This window comes from Sceloporus occidentalis, unplaced genomic scaffold (genome assembly GCF_023333645.1).
Source record: "Sceloporus occidentalis isolate IW3139 unplaced genomic scaffold, rSceOcc1.0.p SCAF_10, whole genome shotgun sequence".
NCBI lineage: Eukaryota > Metazoa > Chordata > Lepidosauria > Squamata > Phrynosomatidae > Sceloporus > Sceloporus occidentalis.
The window spans coordinates 17,222,060-17,240,255 of NW_028316990.1; the positions used below are offsets into that span (position 1 = coordinate 17,222,060).

General features: G+C 42.8%; 1 protein-coding gene across 1 annotated transcript in view; it reads right to left on the minus strand.

Annotated features, from left to right (window-relative positions):
* The window catches only part of LOC149305984 (A disintegrin and metalloproteinase with thrombospondin motifs 18-like), a 68,475-nt gene extending 54,425 nt beyond the window's left edge, over window positions 1–14,050 (minus strand). The window contains exons 1-3 of the mRNA XM_089540395.1: window positions 13,987–14,050; window positions 13,379–13,469; window positions 10,334–10,650 (exon numbers count right to left, since the gene is read on the minus strand). Coding sequence (XP_089396521.1) covers window positions 10,334–10,650; window positions 13,379–13,469; window positions 13,987–14,022 — 444 coding nt within the window. The 5' untranslated portion in view covers window positions 14,023–14,050. The remainder of the gene's footprint in view (window positions 1–10,333; window positions 10,651–13,378; window positions 13,470–13,986) is intronic.
* Between the last annotated feature and the right edge of the window lie 4,146 nt (window positions 14,051–18,196).

The window sequence follows — 18,196 nt, forward strand, 5'->3', positions numbered from 1 at the left end:
CCATGATATACAGAAGAGACTTGTTTCAAAAACACCTAATCCATCTCCTTGACAATTCAAGACTGCTCCCAACAGTCTGGCACAGGAATAGATAAATCATTTCTCATATTCATGCTTCAACTGCCATAATTTATTTTTGACAGGACAAAATATATCAGATATTACCATCACCAAGGGCTATCACCTTATTTTAGATTTCTTTGTATGGTTGTGAAAGATGGAATCCTAGAGCAAATAGGGCTTGAAGCCTCCCTAGAAGACAAAATGACTAAACTGACACTGTTTTACTTTGGACATATCATAAGATGATGGGGCGCGCTGGAAAAGGTAATAATGTTTGGCAAAGTGGGAAACTGTAGTACAAGAAGATCACTACATCTCAGGTGTATGAATTCAATCAAGGAAGCCATAGCTTTGAGTTTTCAAGACCTGAGAAGGCAGTTGATGGTGGGAGCTCTTGAGAGATCTCTCATCCATATGGCCTCCTTAAGTCAAGGTTAACTTGACTGCAAATAACAAGGAAAGGGTGTGTAAGAGAGTTTGGAGGCATTTAGGGTTGCAAAAACAACCTTGGTACAGCATGCAGCCCCAGTCTGCACTGTGTCTGTCCCTGATATGGGTACTGTTTTTATTGTCTCAGGAAGAACATCTCAAGAATGGCAACACTTGGGCCTCTAGATATTTTGGTTTACAGCTTCCAGACACTGTTACCATTTGTCATATTGTTTCAGGCTTCTAGGACTTGAAGCCCAAGATATTTAGAGGGCAGATATACATCTTTGCTCTGCTTATCCCCATCAAAGCTATTCTTACCAAATTTTCCTTCAAAAATGTCAATGAGAAACAATGCCCTGGTCTTGTAAATGATTAATGGTAGTATTTGACATTATATCTGTATGAGTCATTGGACTGTGGATTATAGCTTTCTAGCAGAGAATTCTTAATGCCCTACCAAACTACAAATCCCAGGATTCTGTAGGATGAAGCCATGACATTTAAACTTGTATGCAGTGAATATAACAAAATAGTGCAGCTACACCATATATTTCCACCTAAACGAAAAATGGCTGCTTTGGGGTTGCCAATCACAAACAACAAGGGTAACACTTGGCACTTGTACATCATGAATGGATATGAATATGCATAACAAGCCATCTTGTTATAAGCTCAAATTAAAACTTATATTATACATTGATAGAATGCCCAGACCTTAAAAAAAAAAGCCACAAACATAGCACTTGCACCACAAAAAGATGGACGCAAACCATGGATCTTTCCACATCTTCATGCCAACAAAACCACCACCAAATCATAGGATATAGAGATGACCTATGATTTGACAGTGGTGTTGGGAGTATCCCTTGTTAAGAAGCAACATCCATAATCTTTAATTTTATGGTGGTTTGGGGAGTATCCTGTATAAAACTCTTTTTGCGTCTACTTCTTCTAGATGCAACTTTTACCTGACGCTGGTTTTAATTACAATTCTTCTTCTTCCTGTGCTTCTATCTCCTCTCTAGAAATGGAGCCATCATGCAGCACTTTGGGTCCCAAATCAGCAGAATGACCAGAAGGGACCCCAGTGTTACTGAGCTGGCTTACCATATTGTGTACCAAGTGTAGTATTATACACAATTCCATCTAACTATTGGAACATACATACACATACATACACACCCTACCAACACCACCTTTTTTTTCTGTTAGAGTTGGCTCCCAGACCTGAGACTCAGCTTGAAAGTATCTTGCAAGGACTTGAGACTTGGAGTAAAAGACTTGAATTGGCACATTGGCACTGTCCCCTGGAATAATATGGGAGAGGGGAAGAGAGAGGATGGCAAAGGTTGGCTTGCTAGCTGGCTAACTAGATGTCAGAAATGAAAGGTCCTAATCATTCTTCTTTTATCCCCTCTTTTTCAGTTGCTTTAAAAACGTACCAATTTCTCTCTCCTCCTCCTACTTTCTTCCTTGATCCTCAGCTTATTGCAATTGCTGAAAGCTGAGTTTAAAGTGCAAAGGTAGTTTCCACTTAGTTAACTCAGTACGAAGAGAGGAAAGGAGGAGGGAATAATCTTGCCATTCCCAGTAGGTTGTTGCAAACTGTTGCAGCCTCTCCTAGTTTTTGAGTTCTTTCTCATTAGTAACCTTTGCCATCTTGACCACACTTTGATGTTGTTCGGCTGGATCTGTTCCAGTGTTCACCTGTGACATGTTAGAAAGTAAGTAGTGGTTATGGGGCATTATCGTTTGCCCAACACCATTGCAATATAGGCGTGTTATAGCCGGGCAAAAAGTACATACTAGGTACGTACTAGGGTTAGGAAAGGGCATCCTTTCTGGACGCCCTAACCCTAGTATGTACCTAGTACATACAAAATGGTGGCGCCCATTCTACATGGGCACTGCCATTGGGACATCACGACTGCGCCGCCTCCAAATGGAGCAGCGCGGAAGTGACATCCTGGCGCCGTGCGAAGGCGCCTGGGGCACCCTTTCTGTGACGCCGGAAGGAGCTCCGAAATGGAGCTCCTTTCAGGTTTGTGTCGCTGGTGCAGCCTTTACACGCCTACGCCAGTGACACAAATGAGAAAGGGGCCGAGTGGCCCCTTTCTCTTTGTCCCCGCCGCTGTTGGGTGTCCTTGGGGCATGAAGCCCCAAGGACACCCCTTTCCAGGCTGTGGGGAAGCGGCCTTTTGCCGCTTTCCCGTGGCCTGGATAGCAGTGGATCGGGGCCTTGGAGGCTGCCGCTGTGGCAGCTGAGGCCCCGATCCGGCGGGGAAAGGGACGGGGACAGGCCGCCCCAAAAGGGTGGTCTGTAAACCGCCATTGTTCCAGAAAGACCCATGCCTTTTTGCATGGAGAGGGGAGCTTCCCAGGAGAGACTGGAACCACAAATCTGGACCTCTTCTGAACCCGCCATTTACTTATAAAATGCTGTATGACATGATTGACAATGGTGTATTACTATCAAACAAAACAACATTTTTTCACATTGGATTTGTTCTGCCTTGCTTTCTCTTATTCATGCACAGAAAAGAAACCTTTACTATAGCAGGTGCTATGCTTCTGAATTTTCCTTCCTCACTTAGAAACTTTCCCAGCCTTCTCATCTGTCACAGTTTCCAACTACTGGCAGGTTTTCTTAATTGTGACTTTTTAATGTATTTTTACCTATAAGAAATATTGTCAATTACAATATTAACTTTAAACATTTCCTGCGGTTTGGACTAGGCTAATTTAAAGCATATGGAATGGATAATAACATCCTACATCCAAAATCCTTTTGAAGGAAAAAAAATAGATTTCAGTGCAAAGTTAGGAACATGGTGCAGAACGAGTTTCCTTTCCTCCCCACTATAAGTATATTTCTCTTTCTGTTGGTGGGTGTTATGTTTTTCTCTCTTTCGCTCAGAGAAAGAGAGAGAGAAGCCATTGAGATACTTATGTTTTGGCTTTGACGGCCTATTTATTCTTGTGACATTTTGAACTTTGGCCAGTGGTGTCTCCAAGGGCCAAAGTACATGGAAGATCATTTATCAGCAGTCCATTCACACTACGCAATTGTAGCGCTATAATTCCACTTTAACTGACATGACATCATCCTATGCAATCCTAGGGCATGTACTAGAACTCACTGACTGAGAAGTTTCAATTCCATCCCCTCAACTCCAAATGCCAGGATTCCACAGTACTAAACTATGGCAGTTAAACTGGAACAATAGCACTGTAATTGTGAATGGGCCCTGGTCTTCCAGAATGTTTTCTTCTTTCATTGCAATCAGCTAAGGTACACACACACACTTGAATAAGCATAAGGGGAACTGAACTCCTCTTTATCTTAAAACCTGCCCCAAACTCCTAGTAGCTGCAAAGGAGAAAGAGACAGGTACAGGACTCAAAGCTTAGGAGCAGCTAGTTGCAAATAACTATTAGCATGAAATGAATTGACCTTTTCCAATTATGAAATGAAAGCATTAAAACTGTAACACAACAAAGGCTTCATTTCTTCTGCAGCATAATTGAAAATTTTAAAACCACGGTTTGATGATACCATTATTGGACCACTTTCGTTACAGTATCGCCAAAGAAGTAAGGTTTGCATTCTCCAGAACTCTTCATTAGGCCTAGTTATAAAATGGATAATAATATCCTACTTTACCATATTTACTACAAGGGTTATTTACCACACAGGTTATGTAATCCTATCCATCAACAATTTAAGTATGGATAGGGTCTGCCTAAATACCCTAAAGGATCCAGATCCCATCGAATCTTGGAAGTTAAGCAGGGTCAGTTCTAGTTAGTACTTGGATAGGAGAGCGCCAATGAATATCAGGTGCTGTAGGCTGTATTGCAGAGGAAGGAACTGGCCGAACCATCTCTGAGTATCCCATGCCTAAGGAAATGCCATGAAATTCATGGGATCACAATAAGTCAACAGGCAAATTCAAAGCAGACACACGCATGCAGATCTGTACAGACTTTCAGAAAAATCAATGGATGTTAGGAATAACCACCCCATTTTTTTCCTTCTCCCCACATTCAATGTACAGAGCTATTGATGCTTCTAGGGAACTATCTCTGAGAGCTCTCGTTGCCATACCAATAGTGGACTTCTTTAATCCACTTGAATAATCTATTTTTTGGTACCTGAAAAAAAAATCTTATTCAGAAAATATAGGCTTAACAAAGACATGTCTAACTAATATTATTATTTCTCAACACTGATATAATCTGGAAATCCATATATCAAGATTTTTTTTTGTTTGTATCTGACAACAGCAGCTGAAGCAGGCTGGGGGGAATATTTCAGCAATATGACACTCGCTGTTATCACCTGAAAGCCTGAGCTTTATTCCTATTTGACCTGTTTCTTATCAGTACAATTTCCAACTTTATAAGGCTGTTTTTTAAAAAGTACATTTGGTACTTTCTAGCCTATTCCCTACTGTTTGAAAGCAAAATTAATTTAGCTTTCGGCAGTTCGCAGCACAGCTAGTCAAATCAATATCAGAGTATGCCAGTACAGAACGCTTGCTGTGCACCTTAAATGTAAGTGTAGACCTGCCAAAAATTAATTTGGCAAGAAAGAAGCAAAATCCCTCTCTCCACGATTAGAAAGGCACACGGTATCGTAATTGGCCCCCCCTTTTTTAATCCAAGGAAATTATATTGTGGCTATGTCTACACAAATCATTATTTCATTACAAGAATTAGGTTCCTGCTTACCAGGGACATCTTCAACATTGCCCCCAGTTTAAGCTATACATAGCAAATGGCATGAAAATGACGCCCGCAATAAAATGCTGCAAGGTAGGGCAGCATCAGAGAGCCAGAGTGGCATAGTGGTTTGAGTGCTGGGAGTGGCATAGTGGATTGAGTGCTGCCCTTTTCCAACCTTCCTTCCTAACCTAGGTGCAGGATGAAAACTTTTAAGCACGGAGGCATCCTATACCCAATCATGGCATCCCATACCCCATCTGGACTTCTCTAGCACTTTCTGAAAGAACGGGATTTTCCCATTCTTAGCAAAGTCTGGATCGGGTACAGGATGCCATGGTTGGGTACGGGATGCTATGATTGGATATGGGATGCCTGTGGCCTGGGCATGGAGGCGTGCAAGACTATCTGTTCTTAGTTTTCATCCCATGCCTAGGTCAGGAGGGAAGGACAGAAAAGGACAGCGAGATAATCTCCTTGGACTATAACTCTGGAAAGCAGAGATCCATTCCTGGCTCAGCCATGAAATCCATTGGGTGACCATGCTCTCAGCCTCAGGGGAAAGTAATGGCCAATCTCAAAACAAATCTTTACAGGTTTTCCACTTTCACTGGGGTCCTCCTCCCCTAAGCCCAGATAAAGTGGCGGTCCCTCTGTACTCCTGTCTAAAATTGTAGATGGCACCCTTCTGTAACTTCATATAAAGCCTCTTTTATGAGGCCTCATTTGCACTGTAGAAATAAGCAGTTTGACACTGCTTTAACTGCCATGGCTCAATGCTATGAAGTTCTGGGATTTGTAGTTTTGTTAGATGTCTCACCTTCTCTGTCAGAGAGCTCTGGTCTCACAGCAAATTATAAATCTCATGATCCCACAGCACTAAGCCATTGCAATTAAAGTGGTGTCAAACTGCAGAAGCAGCCATAAAAATGTCTACTTGTGTAAAGCAAAATAACAATGTGAATAAATTCTGTAGACACATGCTACAGGTCTTTGGTCATTTTTCTTCCTTCTTAGATTTCACACAGGGTTTTCCTCTTTTTCCTTAATCGTCTATGTGGGCAAAAGCAACAAGCAAACAACTCAATGTCTGTATTCTCTCAACTCTCCCTCAGTTTCTCTTTCTCACACACACACCAAGAAAAGAAAAGAAAAGAAAAGAAAAGAAAAGAAAAGAAAAGAAGAACACTCTCACACAAGTGAGATCAAAGAATCCCTGCAGTCTATTGAAATACAATTGCTTCAAAATCACATTGTGATGTCCCATGCTTCAAAGAATGGGTCACTGCAGTTTTCTTGGGGAGAAGCTACTGCTAATGAAAGGAACAATGGAAAGATTAGTGCTACCAACCATGTAGAAGCAACACCACTTTCAGTTTAATTGCAGCGAACAAAGCAAATAGGAAAGGGCAACCAAGTGACAAAATGTAGTTGGGGGGAAAAGGAGAGCAGGGAGTACAGATGGCGGATGTCCATAAGGGCCTGATCAAAACAATGTGTTAGGCCCAAATGGGTTGTTCCTTCAGGTCATTTTCGACTTTTGGCAACTCTAAGGTGACTCTATCATGGAGTCTACTTGGCAAGATTTGTTCAGAGGAGGTTTGCTATTGCCTTCCTGAGAGCATGTGACTTGCCCAAGGTCACCCAGTGGGTTTCATGGCTGAATGGGGATTCGAACCCTCCTCTGCAGAGTCATAGTTCAACACTCAAACCACTATGCTTGGGGGTATATGTGATGGAAATAGACATAATTCTGAGTAGACTTATTAGTGCTATAATCATAAGTACAAACAAACAAAGGAGGATGCAGCGAATACTCCCAGCAAAAACGGAGGCTCACGCATATCTAAGCCCTGCAAGTGAGCACAGGGCGCGCACCATGGCGATGCGCCCCACTGGAAATAACGAAAGTTGTCCCCCCATGAGTATTCAAGATTGCAGATCGCAACTGTATAGATATCCATTGTGAGAGTGTTAACACAGCACAAAAGTAGCCTGTTTGACATACATTTTTCATTATGCTTTGGCCCAAATCTGTTATTTTCAACTAGGGCAGACCATCATAGGCAGTCTGATCATAGAAATTTCATGGTTAGGAACATTCAGAAGCAATTTATTGGTGCCTGTACTTTACAAATTACAACAAAGCCTTTGCTTGGGTAAATGGGTGGTTCCCAAAATTTTGGTCCTCCAGATGCTTTGGACTTCAACACACAGAATTTCTGACTGTTGGCTGAGCTGTGAGCTGAAGTCCCAAACACTTGGAGGAGCAATGTTTGGGACTCACTGGTGTAGCTCATGAAAAACTCTGGATCACTCTACAAGAAATGGGCAGACCACAGCACTTGGTTGTCCTGATGCAGAACCTGTCCTCCGGACTATTGGAAGCAACAACAGCTTGTGCACTTGTTCTTGCTGCTAACTCTTGACAATTGTGAGATGGCTTAGCCTTAGACAGAGAGGGATTAGGATCTTTTCTTTCCTGATTGCTTTTCCTTCCTCTGTCTGCCACTTATCCCAATAGGCTGATAACATTGTCTGGCTCAGCCAGGGTTAATGAAGTAAGGTTAATTACTATCCTCTGTTGTAAAAGGAAAAGAACTGGCCCCAAATGAACCCCTCCACTCTCCCTTCCTGTCTGTTCTTTGATAAGGGAGGACATGCCACAGCATGTCTCCCTCCCATATTTTTCTCTTTTAGATTAATATAGAAAGATCTGGGCGATTGCTGTCCAAGAATGTATTTCCACGTGCCTCCTGTGAAGGGATTTAAACCTATATTTCTGCCTGTAATTTGATCCTTTCCCATTCGCCAACTGAAGATGGGCACCTCCCCTGTGACTGAAGTAAAGGCTTTGGCAGGCCTTTCATTCCAATAATAATTTTTCACGATCCTTTCCCTCTAACAAGAACAAGAGGCCACTGTCAGGACCTAGTATGGGGAACCAGAATAGTTCCCAATTGGTCATATGAGGCTGCATTTTATAATCCTAATTGTTTAATTCAGAGACACAACGTACCCTACAGGAAGCTGGATTAAACTCAGAGGACGGAGGCATGAAGACTGGAGGAAGGAATATCAACTATTTCAATATGCAGATAACGCAATTACTAGTAGCAGAAAACAGGAAAGAGACATGATATTGCAGAAAGCCAAGGAAGAAAGTGGCAAGTTGGGATCATCCATGCCAAGATCTGTGCAAGGTTATAAAAACTGGACAGAAAAGAAAGTTGACAGCAAGAAAATCAACTCATTTGAAATGGAGTACTGGAAAAGAATCCCAGATACCAAAAAGACAGATAAATGGGTCTCATCAAATCAAGCTCAAAGTCTCCCAAACAGCCAAAATGACTAAAACGAAGCTATAATACTTTGGACATATAATGGGACTATGCAACTTATAAACAAACATAATGCTTGGTAAAATGGAAGGGAGTAGGAAAAGAAGACTATACAGGTGGATAGACTTAAGGAAGTCAGACTCTGTGGTCTGAATGACTGTATTAAGAACAGGGTCTTTGGAAGTCTCTAATTCATAAGATTGCCATAAGTCAAAACCAAATTTTTGCCAGGTAACAACACAACAACAAGCAGAGTTGTGATGCCAAATATTTAGACCCTTTCCGTTCATGTTTCAGACTGGTTATGGACTCACTGATGACTGATGGCTTCCATGTCAGTGGGGTGCTGAACCCTCCAGGTTTTTGACTGAATTTCAAATGAGCTATTCAAGGTTCTAAACACTATCCAAGCTGGTTTAGTACCTTGGATAGCTCCCTTAAAATTCAAAGTCAAACCTAGAGTGATATGGAACCAATCTGCTGCCACTGGACAGAATCAGTCTTGGTCACTCCAGCATATGATCACCAAGAGAAAAAGAATGGGAGTGCAACCCTGTCAATTTTGCTGCTGATTCTATTTGATCTATTAAAAAAATATTAAAAATTGATTTTATACTCTTGATTTTAAAAACTGACTTTTGAGACCTTTGGCAACGGTATCCTATTGAACTGGACCTACCCTCTGGCTTTGATTAACAGAGCTAAGGTCAAGAAACTTGACTTGTAGAAATAATGCAAAAGAGTTTCTAAACAGAGGCAATATCCCTATCAACACTATTCTTAGAAGGAAGTTAAAGCATGCAACAGACAAATGTAGCCTTTGGCATCCCCAGAACTGAGCAGGCAGTCTCCCATGATGGGACTTCGGTTCCAACATCATCTGGAGAGCTATATGACTCTCACCAGTGATGCAAATCAAACCCCAAAGTGTCTCACTATTCCAGATTCCACTTATGTGTGGGTATATGCTTACAAAGCTATACTGAAGACACACAACAATGCCAAATCCAACCCGAGTGCATAATAAAATTTAGATGCCCCCACCCACACTGGAGGAACAAGTAGCTGAGTGCCTGGCATCATAAATCAATCTTTGTGGATAACAGCCAAGATTCACGCTGCAAATATGGTTCTTATCAGCAAATATGTGGGTAAAGGCAAAAGTAAGAATAAAGAGTACACATGCATTATGCATACCTATACAGCAGGAATGGGGAACGGATGGCCCTCCAGATGTTGTTGGCCAGCAACTCATATCAGCCGTAGCCAACATAGCCTCGAGTGAGAGACAAGTTGCAGTCCAACACACTTCCTCTCCCTGATACTGACATACAGGCAGAATCTGGAACATTTCCAGCCAATTACACACTGCTGCATGCATACACTGTGCACAAAAGAAATTCCCACAGATTAACATCTGCTCTCAACGCATTTTCATCAAGCCTGCCTCTTCAAACCCCAATTGAAAATAGCTACTGGTTTAGCCTGGAACAATATCATCTGTAACCAAAGCGCTCTCTCTGGATATAATTGCATGGGTAAGTCAAGCAGTGAGGGAAGCATGTTGCAGAACCCTGATAACTTTGTAAAAAGAAGTGTGCTGGACTTTGATTCTAGAATTCAGCATCCATACAGATATGGATAACATAACTGGCTTATCGATAAGGGTTGATGCAATTCCTCGGCAGGCTCTTAAAAGAGGCATAGGGCAGATTTTCTCAAAACAAGAGTCTGGAGGCTGAGTTGTACTTAAGGAGACAGTGCATACTTACCAAGCCGACACATGTAGATATGGCAACTGAAGAAGAGCTATAGTTCCTTATAAATCCCTGATAGAAACACTGTTCAACTTCATTTTCCTGAGAATCCACGATGCCATCTTTTCCAAGCACCTGGACTGTCAAACTGTGGCTGAAAAAGACGGAAGGTTGAAGTTCCAAGTGCAGTTCCTGTCCAAATGCTGAAAATCTGTAGTGCAAGGAACTCTTTGAGCTTGGGGCCGCTCGCTTTTTCCTCGGGCTGTGCAAAACATTGTGCGAGATGTATGACCCACTGGAGTCCACCTTGACGGGGGTGACAAAGATGTAATCTGGAAGAGCAAAGTGTCGGGGTTAGCTATGCACCACCATCATTCAAGGGCACTGTTTGTTGGTTTGCTTGCCTAAAAGGTAAACCTCTGTGAGGCATGTTATTTTTTAAATTTAGGTTTTCAATAGGACATGGTCATTATCAACATATGGCACTTGGAGCCTATAGTCTATGTTGATATAGCCATGCATGCATAAATATTTTTGAAGCAATTTCAGCTGGCCCCACGTAAATCACAAGGATTATAAAAATGCAGGAGGAGGAATTGCACAATTTGTTCAACTGAATTAAAAGATTAAATTATTAGCGTCTCAAAAGACTCAAGCTTTATTCCATTCCCCCCTACCATTCCTGGATCCCACCCCATACTGGCTTAGCTAGGCCCGGTTTCAAGCTGTAACTGACCTCCTGTTGAGAAAGATAACCTCAGCTCGGTTTAACACTACTATGTTGCAATGAAAACAATGCAATTTTTTTTGGTTACCCGATCAAACAAACCAACAAATACAATGAAGAGATATGAGCCAACAGAACCAAAAGAATAACTTGCATGGAAAAATATCTTTAACCTAATCTGAACAGATGATCAGTGCAGCATGAATATGGACCGGTGTATTTGAAGGTGATAAGATGTGCCTGAACTGCTTACAATACAATTGTATTGCAAACAAACAAACAGTGCCTTAGAACTACAACTGAGAGTTCCTGCATGGCAGGGGATTGGACTGGATGGCCCTTATGGTCTCTTCCAACTCTATGATTCTATGATTCTAATACTAATGATCGCTGTCAAATACAATCCTGTATAAGTATCTGGGATACTTTCCAGAATCCTAAGACCTACAGCGGAGGACTATCTCTTGGTCCAGCTACCATCAAAGCCTTGCTTGTTGAGGACATGAAATAGAGTCTTCTTAATGGCTTTCCCCAACTGGAAAATATTATGATAGGCTCACTATAGAGCAGCCATAAGTTGAGAATGACTTGAAGGCACACAACAGCAACAAATTGCAGTTATTACTATCTTTCCTCTTTAAATAGCTTTATTTGCACAATTGGTTGTAACAGTATGCAGTGATCCGCTTGCTTTTTCTCTCCTTGCAGACAGCGGGAATGACATATCAAGAACTTTTCACTTTCCTCTGGAGGTGCTAACCAGTGGCAGAAGTTCAGGATGCTAAGTAGGCTGGTGGCCAAAAATGCAAGCAGCTGCGAGAGGGAGGAATTCCCCAGTGAGCAGACACCCAACGCACCAGGATTCGCCTTTCCCTCTCCCTGGGTGCACTGTCCTTGTTAACACCCCTAGCAAGCGCATCATGCTGCACTCTTCCTGAGCTACAAACCATTCACAGCTGTACGGTCCTGCAGCATGAATGTGTGCATACAATGAAGCAAAACCTATTTAAGGGGGTTCAAAATTCATCCTTGCCAGCACACACACAGGGCTGCATAGCATGCAATGGTTGGGAACATCAGCTGTAATCCTGAAAGGGGAATGTGCTTTAAAGAAATGATTGTCTTCCATCTCCAGTTCTCTTGGAAATCTAGCACTCACAGTCTGTCTGTTCATACATATTCCTGCATTGCTACTTTTCTTTCTCTTTCCTCCCTCCCTTCCTTCTTAGATAAAGCTGGAAGTGGTTTTAAAGCACGACTTCTTACAGAAACGCTTCAGTGTTCTTGTTTGAGTTGTGATACTGGTTTTGCTACTTGTAAATCGTCTTAAACATATTCTTGATTTCTTTCTTTATTCTCACTGCTGCAGAGATATTATCAAGGTATTGATCTGTAGCTGTCTCTGCCTCTGTTTCATTCACAGAGATGTGAATCTTAGAGATTTAGGAGGAACTGGTTTTGAAGTGGTCATATTTCCCTGTTCTCAGGCTGCTGCTGCACTGCAGGATTAATGCAGTTTCACACCACTTTAACTGCCATGGATCCATCCTGGTTTGTTTGGGCATCAGATCACTCTAATAAGAAGGCTAAATATTGCATGAAACTACAAATCCCAGAATTCTATAACATTGAGGCTTGGCAGAAAAAACACTGTCAAGTGTCAATAATCCTGCAGTGCAGAAGCAGTCTATGGCCCAAAACACACTGCAGAAATAAGCCATCTTGAGACTGCTTTAACTGGGTCAGTGCCAGGGAGTCCTGGGAATCGTAGTTTATTGTGGCACCAGAGCTCTCTCACAGGGAAGGCTAAATGTCTCACAAAACTATAGTTCCCAAACTTCTTTAACATTGAGCCAGGGCAATTAAATTTCAAAATGCATTATTTCTGCAGTATGTTTTGGACCCTTGTCAGCCTTGATCTATAGTATTGGAACAAATGGAACTGATTTCCAATTAAATTTCAGGATCAAGGAGTACATGTGCTATCCCCACATTAAGATCCCTGGAATACTTATACAGTGATCAAGATGAGTAACTCGTACGCAAGTACGCATTTATAGCACTGTATGGCCAGATCCTATTGAATCCTGGACTTTGCAGTTTACCAATCAGTTCTCAGCCAGAGAGCTCTAGTTCCTCACCAAGTTGCAAACCCTATATATATATATATATATAGAGAGAGAGAGAGAGACATAATATATATACATTAATTAATATGTTTATAATATAATTACATATTCATTAATATTATATACTAAATATTACACACACACACACACACACACACACACACCAGATACACACACCCCAGATACACAACTCCCAATACCCACCAGTACCGAAGGCACCGAGGCTGTGGGTTGCCGTATCCCCGGTGAGCGCTGCCACCAAAGCCACGCAACAGAAGCAGCACAACTGCAAACTCTGCCGAAAGAAGAGAAGAAAGGGGGGAAAGCAATAAAAAAGAAGAGACATGTGGAAGGGAGGGGGGAGGAATGCCTGGGGCAGGAGGAGGAGGAGGAGGAGGAAGATGGTGATTATGGTGATGATGAAGCTGATGATGGTGGTGGTGGTGGTGGTGATAAAGATAGTGGTGATGGTGGTGAGGATGATGATGGTGATAGTTATGATGATGGTGACGGTGATGATGATGGTGGTGGTGATGATGAAGGTGATGGTGATGATGGTGGATGATGATTATGGTGATGGTGATAGTGGATGATGATGGGGATGGGATGATGAGGGCATCTATCTATATACCCTGCTTCCTCCCTCCCTCCCAAGACTCATGCCAAAGAAGGGTGCCACTACCCAAGGGTCTGTCAAACCAAGGCAAACCCTAGAAGAGGACCTGATCTCAGGAGAAGAGAGGAGATGGAGGGGGTGGGTCGGTTTCCCTGGGGAAGGAGGGAGGGAAGGAAGGAGGGAAGGTGCCCCTTACCTTGCCCAGGCCTCCCAGGCAGAGGATGGGGAGCATGGGGCTGGGGCTGCCCAGCGCCACCGTCGATGCCTGGGTCCAGCAGCGGAGGAGGAGCGCCAGGAGCCCGTCCATGGAGCGCCTCTGGCTCCGCGGGGCATCGGGAGGCTTTACCTGCTGCCTCCTCCTCCTTCTCCTCTTGCTCTTCCTCCTGCGCTGCTGCTGCTGCTGCTGCTGCTGCTGCTACTTTCCACGTGGAGAGAGCCAGCCAAGCCCCAGCCCAGCATCTGCCTCTGCCTCTGCCCAGCGCTCGGGTCCAGCCCCGCGGGCATCCCGCCGAGAAAGAGGCACAGAGAGACCCAAGGCAAGGCAGGCAGAGAGACCCAGCCCCAGCAGCAGAAGCAGCAACAGCAGCAGCAGGAGGGAGAGGAGCCCAGGGGAGGAGGAAGGCCAGCAGCAGCAGCAGAAGCAGCAAGAGGAGGAGGAGGAGGAGGAGGAAGGCAGAAGGGGCTTGGCAGGTGGCCTCTCCCTGGCAAGGAGCCCCTTCTGCCCCTCTCTGGGTCTCCCCTGGGTGCCAGCCAGCCCCTCACAGCAAAGCCTGCCAATGCCAAGGCATAAGGACAGCAAGCCTAGCAAGGCATCTCTTAGAAGGGTGTCCTTTCTTGGCATGGTCAGCACAATAGCAATAAGAATAGCAAACAGCAAGAAATTGGAGGGCTCTCCTTTGTTGGCAGGGTGAACTAATAATAATAATAATAATAATAATAGCAAGAGCAGTCATTGTCTGCTGTTGTCAGGGTGAGCAGATACCTCGTAATAACAATAACGACAAGGAATAATAGCAATAACATGAATGAGAAGAGCAGGAATCGGAAGAAAGTTGGAGGGTTCTTTGTTGGCAGGGTGAGCAAATAATAATAATAGTAGCAATGTTAGCGATGAAACTGAAGTATTGTTATTTCTTGTCAGGGTGAGCAAATAATAGTAATAATAACAACAATATTAATAGGAATATCAAGAATGAAAAGAAAAGTGGAGGGTTGTTATTTGATAAGCGGTATACAAATGTATTTGCTATTGCTGTTGCTATTAGACTTGCTGTATGTGTGGGGGGGGGGATGAAGGCACACAACAAACAGCAACAAGAGTGATACAAAAGAGGACTGAGGCTTGGCCTCACTTTTGTGGCTCCCAAAGTCTCCAAAACCCACCCCCAAATTAGAAATTTGGCATGATTTTGAAAGAACAGGGAGAAATTGGCCTGCGGTGCCCACTCACATCCCACATCTACCTCAAGGAATAGCTAAGGTATTCAGTGCACATGAAACCATCCAAGAGTGGGAATGTATTGGTGTGTCCTGGATAAGGGCATGGCTGGCTGGAACATGGAATAGGAATCCTCCATTAAGGGGACATTTTGTTGCAGGTCCCATGGTAAAAAGTAAAGAGAGTTCACGCGCTGAGACTCTTCTTCCTCCACTGGGGCACCACCTTGGCACGCACCTGTTTACATGGGGTGCGCCACGATGACATCCCTTGTGCACAGTGCCCAAACAGTGCTGTGCACAAGGGGGGTCATAACACTGCTCCATGGTGGTTATGGTGCCTCTTCTACAGTGTGGCTTCTTTTTGCTCCATGTGCAGACTGTGGCATGTGGTTGCCGCAGATTGCTTACAGGGCTGAAAGAGGCAGCATTGAACCGCCTGTCTGTCGAGCCCCATAGTCCCTTGACATGAATGTCTAGTCGTAACCGACTGTAGGGGCGATGCTCATCTCCGTTTCTAAGCCGAAGAGCCAGCGTTGTCCAAGGACTGCTCTGGTGGTCATGTGGCCAGCATGACTGCACCAAACGCCATTACCTTCCCACCGAAGTGGTACCTATCTATCTAATTGCATTTGCGTGCTTTCAAACTGCTAGGTTGGCAGAAGCTGGGACTAGTGACAGGAGCTCACTCCATCATGCAGCACTTGGGCCTCGAACTGCCAACCTTCCCATCTTCTGATTATCAGAACTGGCATCTTAACCACTATGCCATCGCATCCCCCAATGAGTTCCTACTAAATTCAGTTTCAAAGTGTCTCCATGTTATACATGTTTTGTGCATATGTGATTTCCTTTGTGCTTTTTCCTTGGGCCCTTCCTTCCTAAAATGAAAAGTCATTGTGCTGCACATTGCCTCCCAGTCGCTTCCCACATGCCAGATTCAGATTGACACCAGCAGGACCGACAAGCGTGCAGAACAAATAAGCTCTCCCCCCCAGATGCCCATTCATTTATTTACTTTGGCTTCTTCGTGGGAACAGATTTCTCAGTGCCCAACACATCGGCAATCGCAAAGTATATCTAAGCAAATAACTGGGAAGTACTCAGTTATGTGACAACTCCAGCCTCGTTGTTTGATTCATGGGGGCTAAAGTTGTGATTCTTGCCACCTCACTTTTTTTATCAATCAGAGCTGTTCATGCCAATTTCCATCAGGGATAATACTACCATTAGGCAGAGTGAGGCAACTGCCTCAGAAAGGCAACGGTGACAGGGCAGGTAGGCAACAAAATGGTGGAAAACAAAGCTGTGTATACAACCTGATTTACCCATATGCCTTTAGCTGTGCTCCGATGGATATCGTCTTCTCACCAATGGAGTTTATTTTTTAAAAAAACTTTATTTTTCTAATTTATATCACAGATATTAAAATATATACTTTTACAAGAAAACAATGAAGAAACAGATAAGACGTACGGGTTATTCTCTAAATCTAACACCATATTCCAATAGATACTTCCTTTATAATGTACAGTGCTTATTCTATCATCAACTTCTAATGTCATAATATATCTTACCTTGTTATTACAACTCAAATTAACTTCCTAATGTCGTCCCAATAGTTGATTCTGTTATTTCTGACAGCTTCTTGTCTTATTCTTCCTCAAAATCAAAATCTCTTTAACATATAAAGTTTTCTAATAGTTCTCTATTATATTCTTATTAATTCAGTGGATCTTCCACTAACTATTCCCGTAACAGTTACTGCTCTCTCTAACTTACTACCCATCTCTGGGTACTTATTTCTAATACCGGTGACCACTCTTTTTCAGTTTGATTAGTGTCATAATTGTTCAATAGAGCAGTCAGTTGATCCATATTTCTCATTTCTAGCACCTTTAGTAGCCAGTCATCCAGACTTGGCATATTCTCATCCTTCCATCTTCGTGCCAAAACCAATCTTGCCGCAGTGATCAGGTATAGAAAAATACACCAATGTTTCCTTTCGATCCCCTGTGGGAGTTCACTGAGCATATTTAAGGGGTATATTTCTGGTCTTAATTCAAATTTTATTTGGAATATGTTTTCGATGGACCTGTGTATTAATTTCCAAAAAATTTTCAACTTTGCACACTGCCACCAACTATGTATCCAGGTACCTACTGCCGCTTTACACTTCCGACAATTCTTTGATTTCAAATTATATATCTTTGCCAATTTGCTTGGTGTCAGATGCCATCTCTGCTCCATCTTAAAGTAATTTTCTTTTAACATTTGCGATTTAGTAAACTTCTTTGTTTTATTCCTTGGAGTTTATCACACTGGAAAAAGAAATGGGATATTGGCGCTATGCTCCCACCAATATCCCATATATATCGCACAATAACTTGACACATTTCAAACAATGTCGTGTGACGTCGTCATTATTGTGAATAAAGTGGCAAAATCATGCCGCTTTTTAGTTTTGGGAACATCCCGAAAATACAAAGCGGCGCAATTTTGCCGCTTTATTCACGGGATAATCATGCAATAATGATGACACCATGTGAAAAATGTCGCATTACTGCGTGATATTCACAGAATATTGCTGGAGTATAGTGCTAATATCCTGTTTCTTTTCTGTTATACGTAGGATGGGGAGATGCTGTATCCAATGCCTCCTGTTGTAAATGTACAGTTTGTTTTATGAAGAAAGAGCATATAACTGGAAAGGCTTGCTCAAATCCGTGGATAAAAAACTCTTTGGATATGGAGAGCCAACTGTATTTCATAATTAAAGCTGATGCTGTTTATGGCTAATCGATTTGTGTCCAGGACATAAACCGTGGCCTCTGCCATGCCACACTGACAGTCCTGTTTAAAGATAACTACATTCCAGCTGACATGGAAACAGACTAAGTAACAAAAAACATATACAGCTTGAAATGGTATGGTTCTTCCATTAATTTGTGTTCTTTACGAGCCAGGAA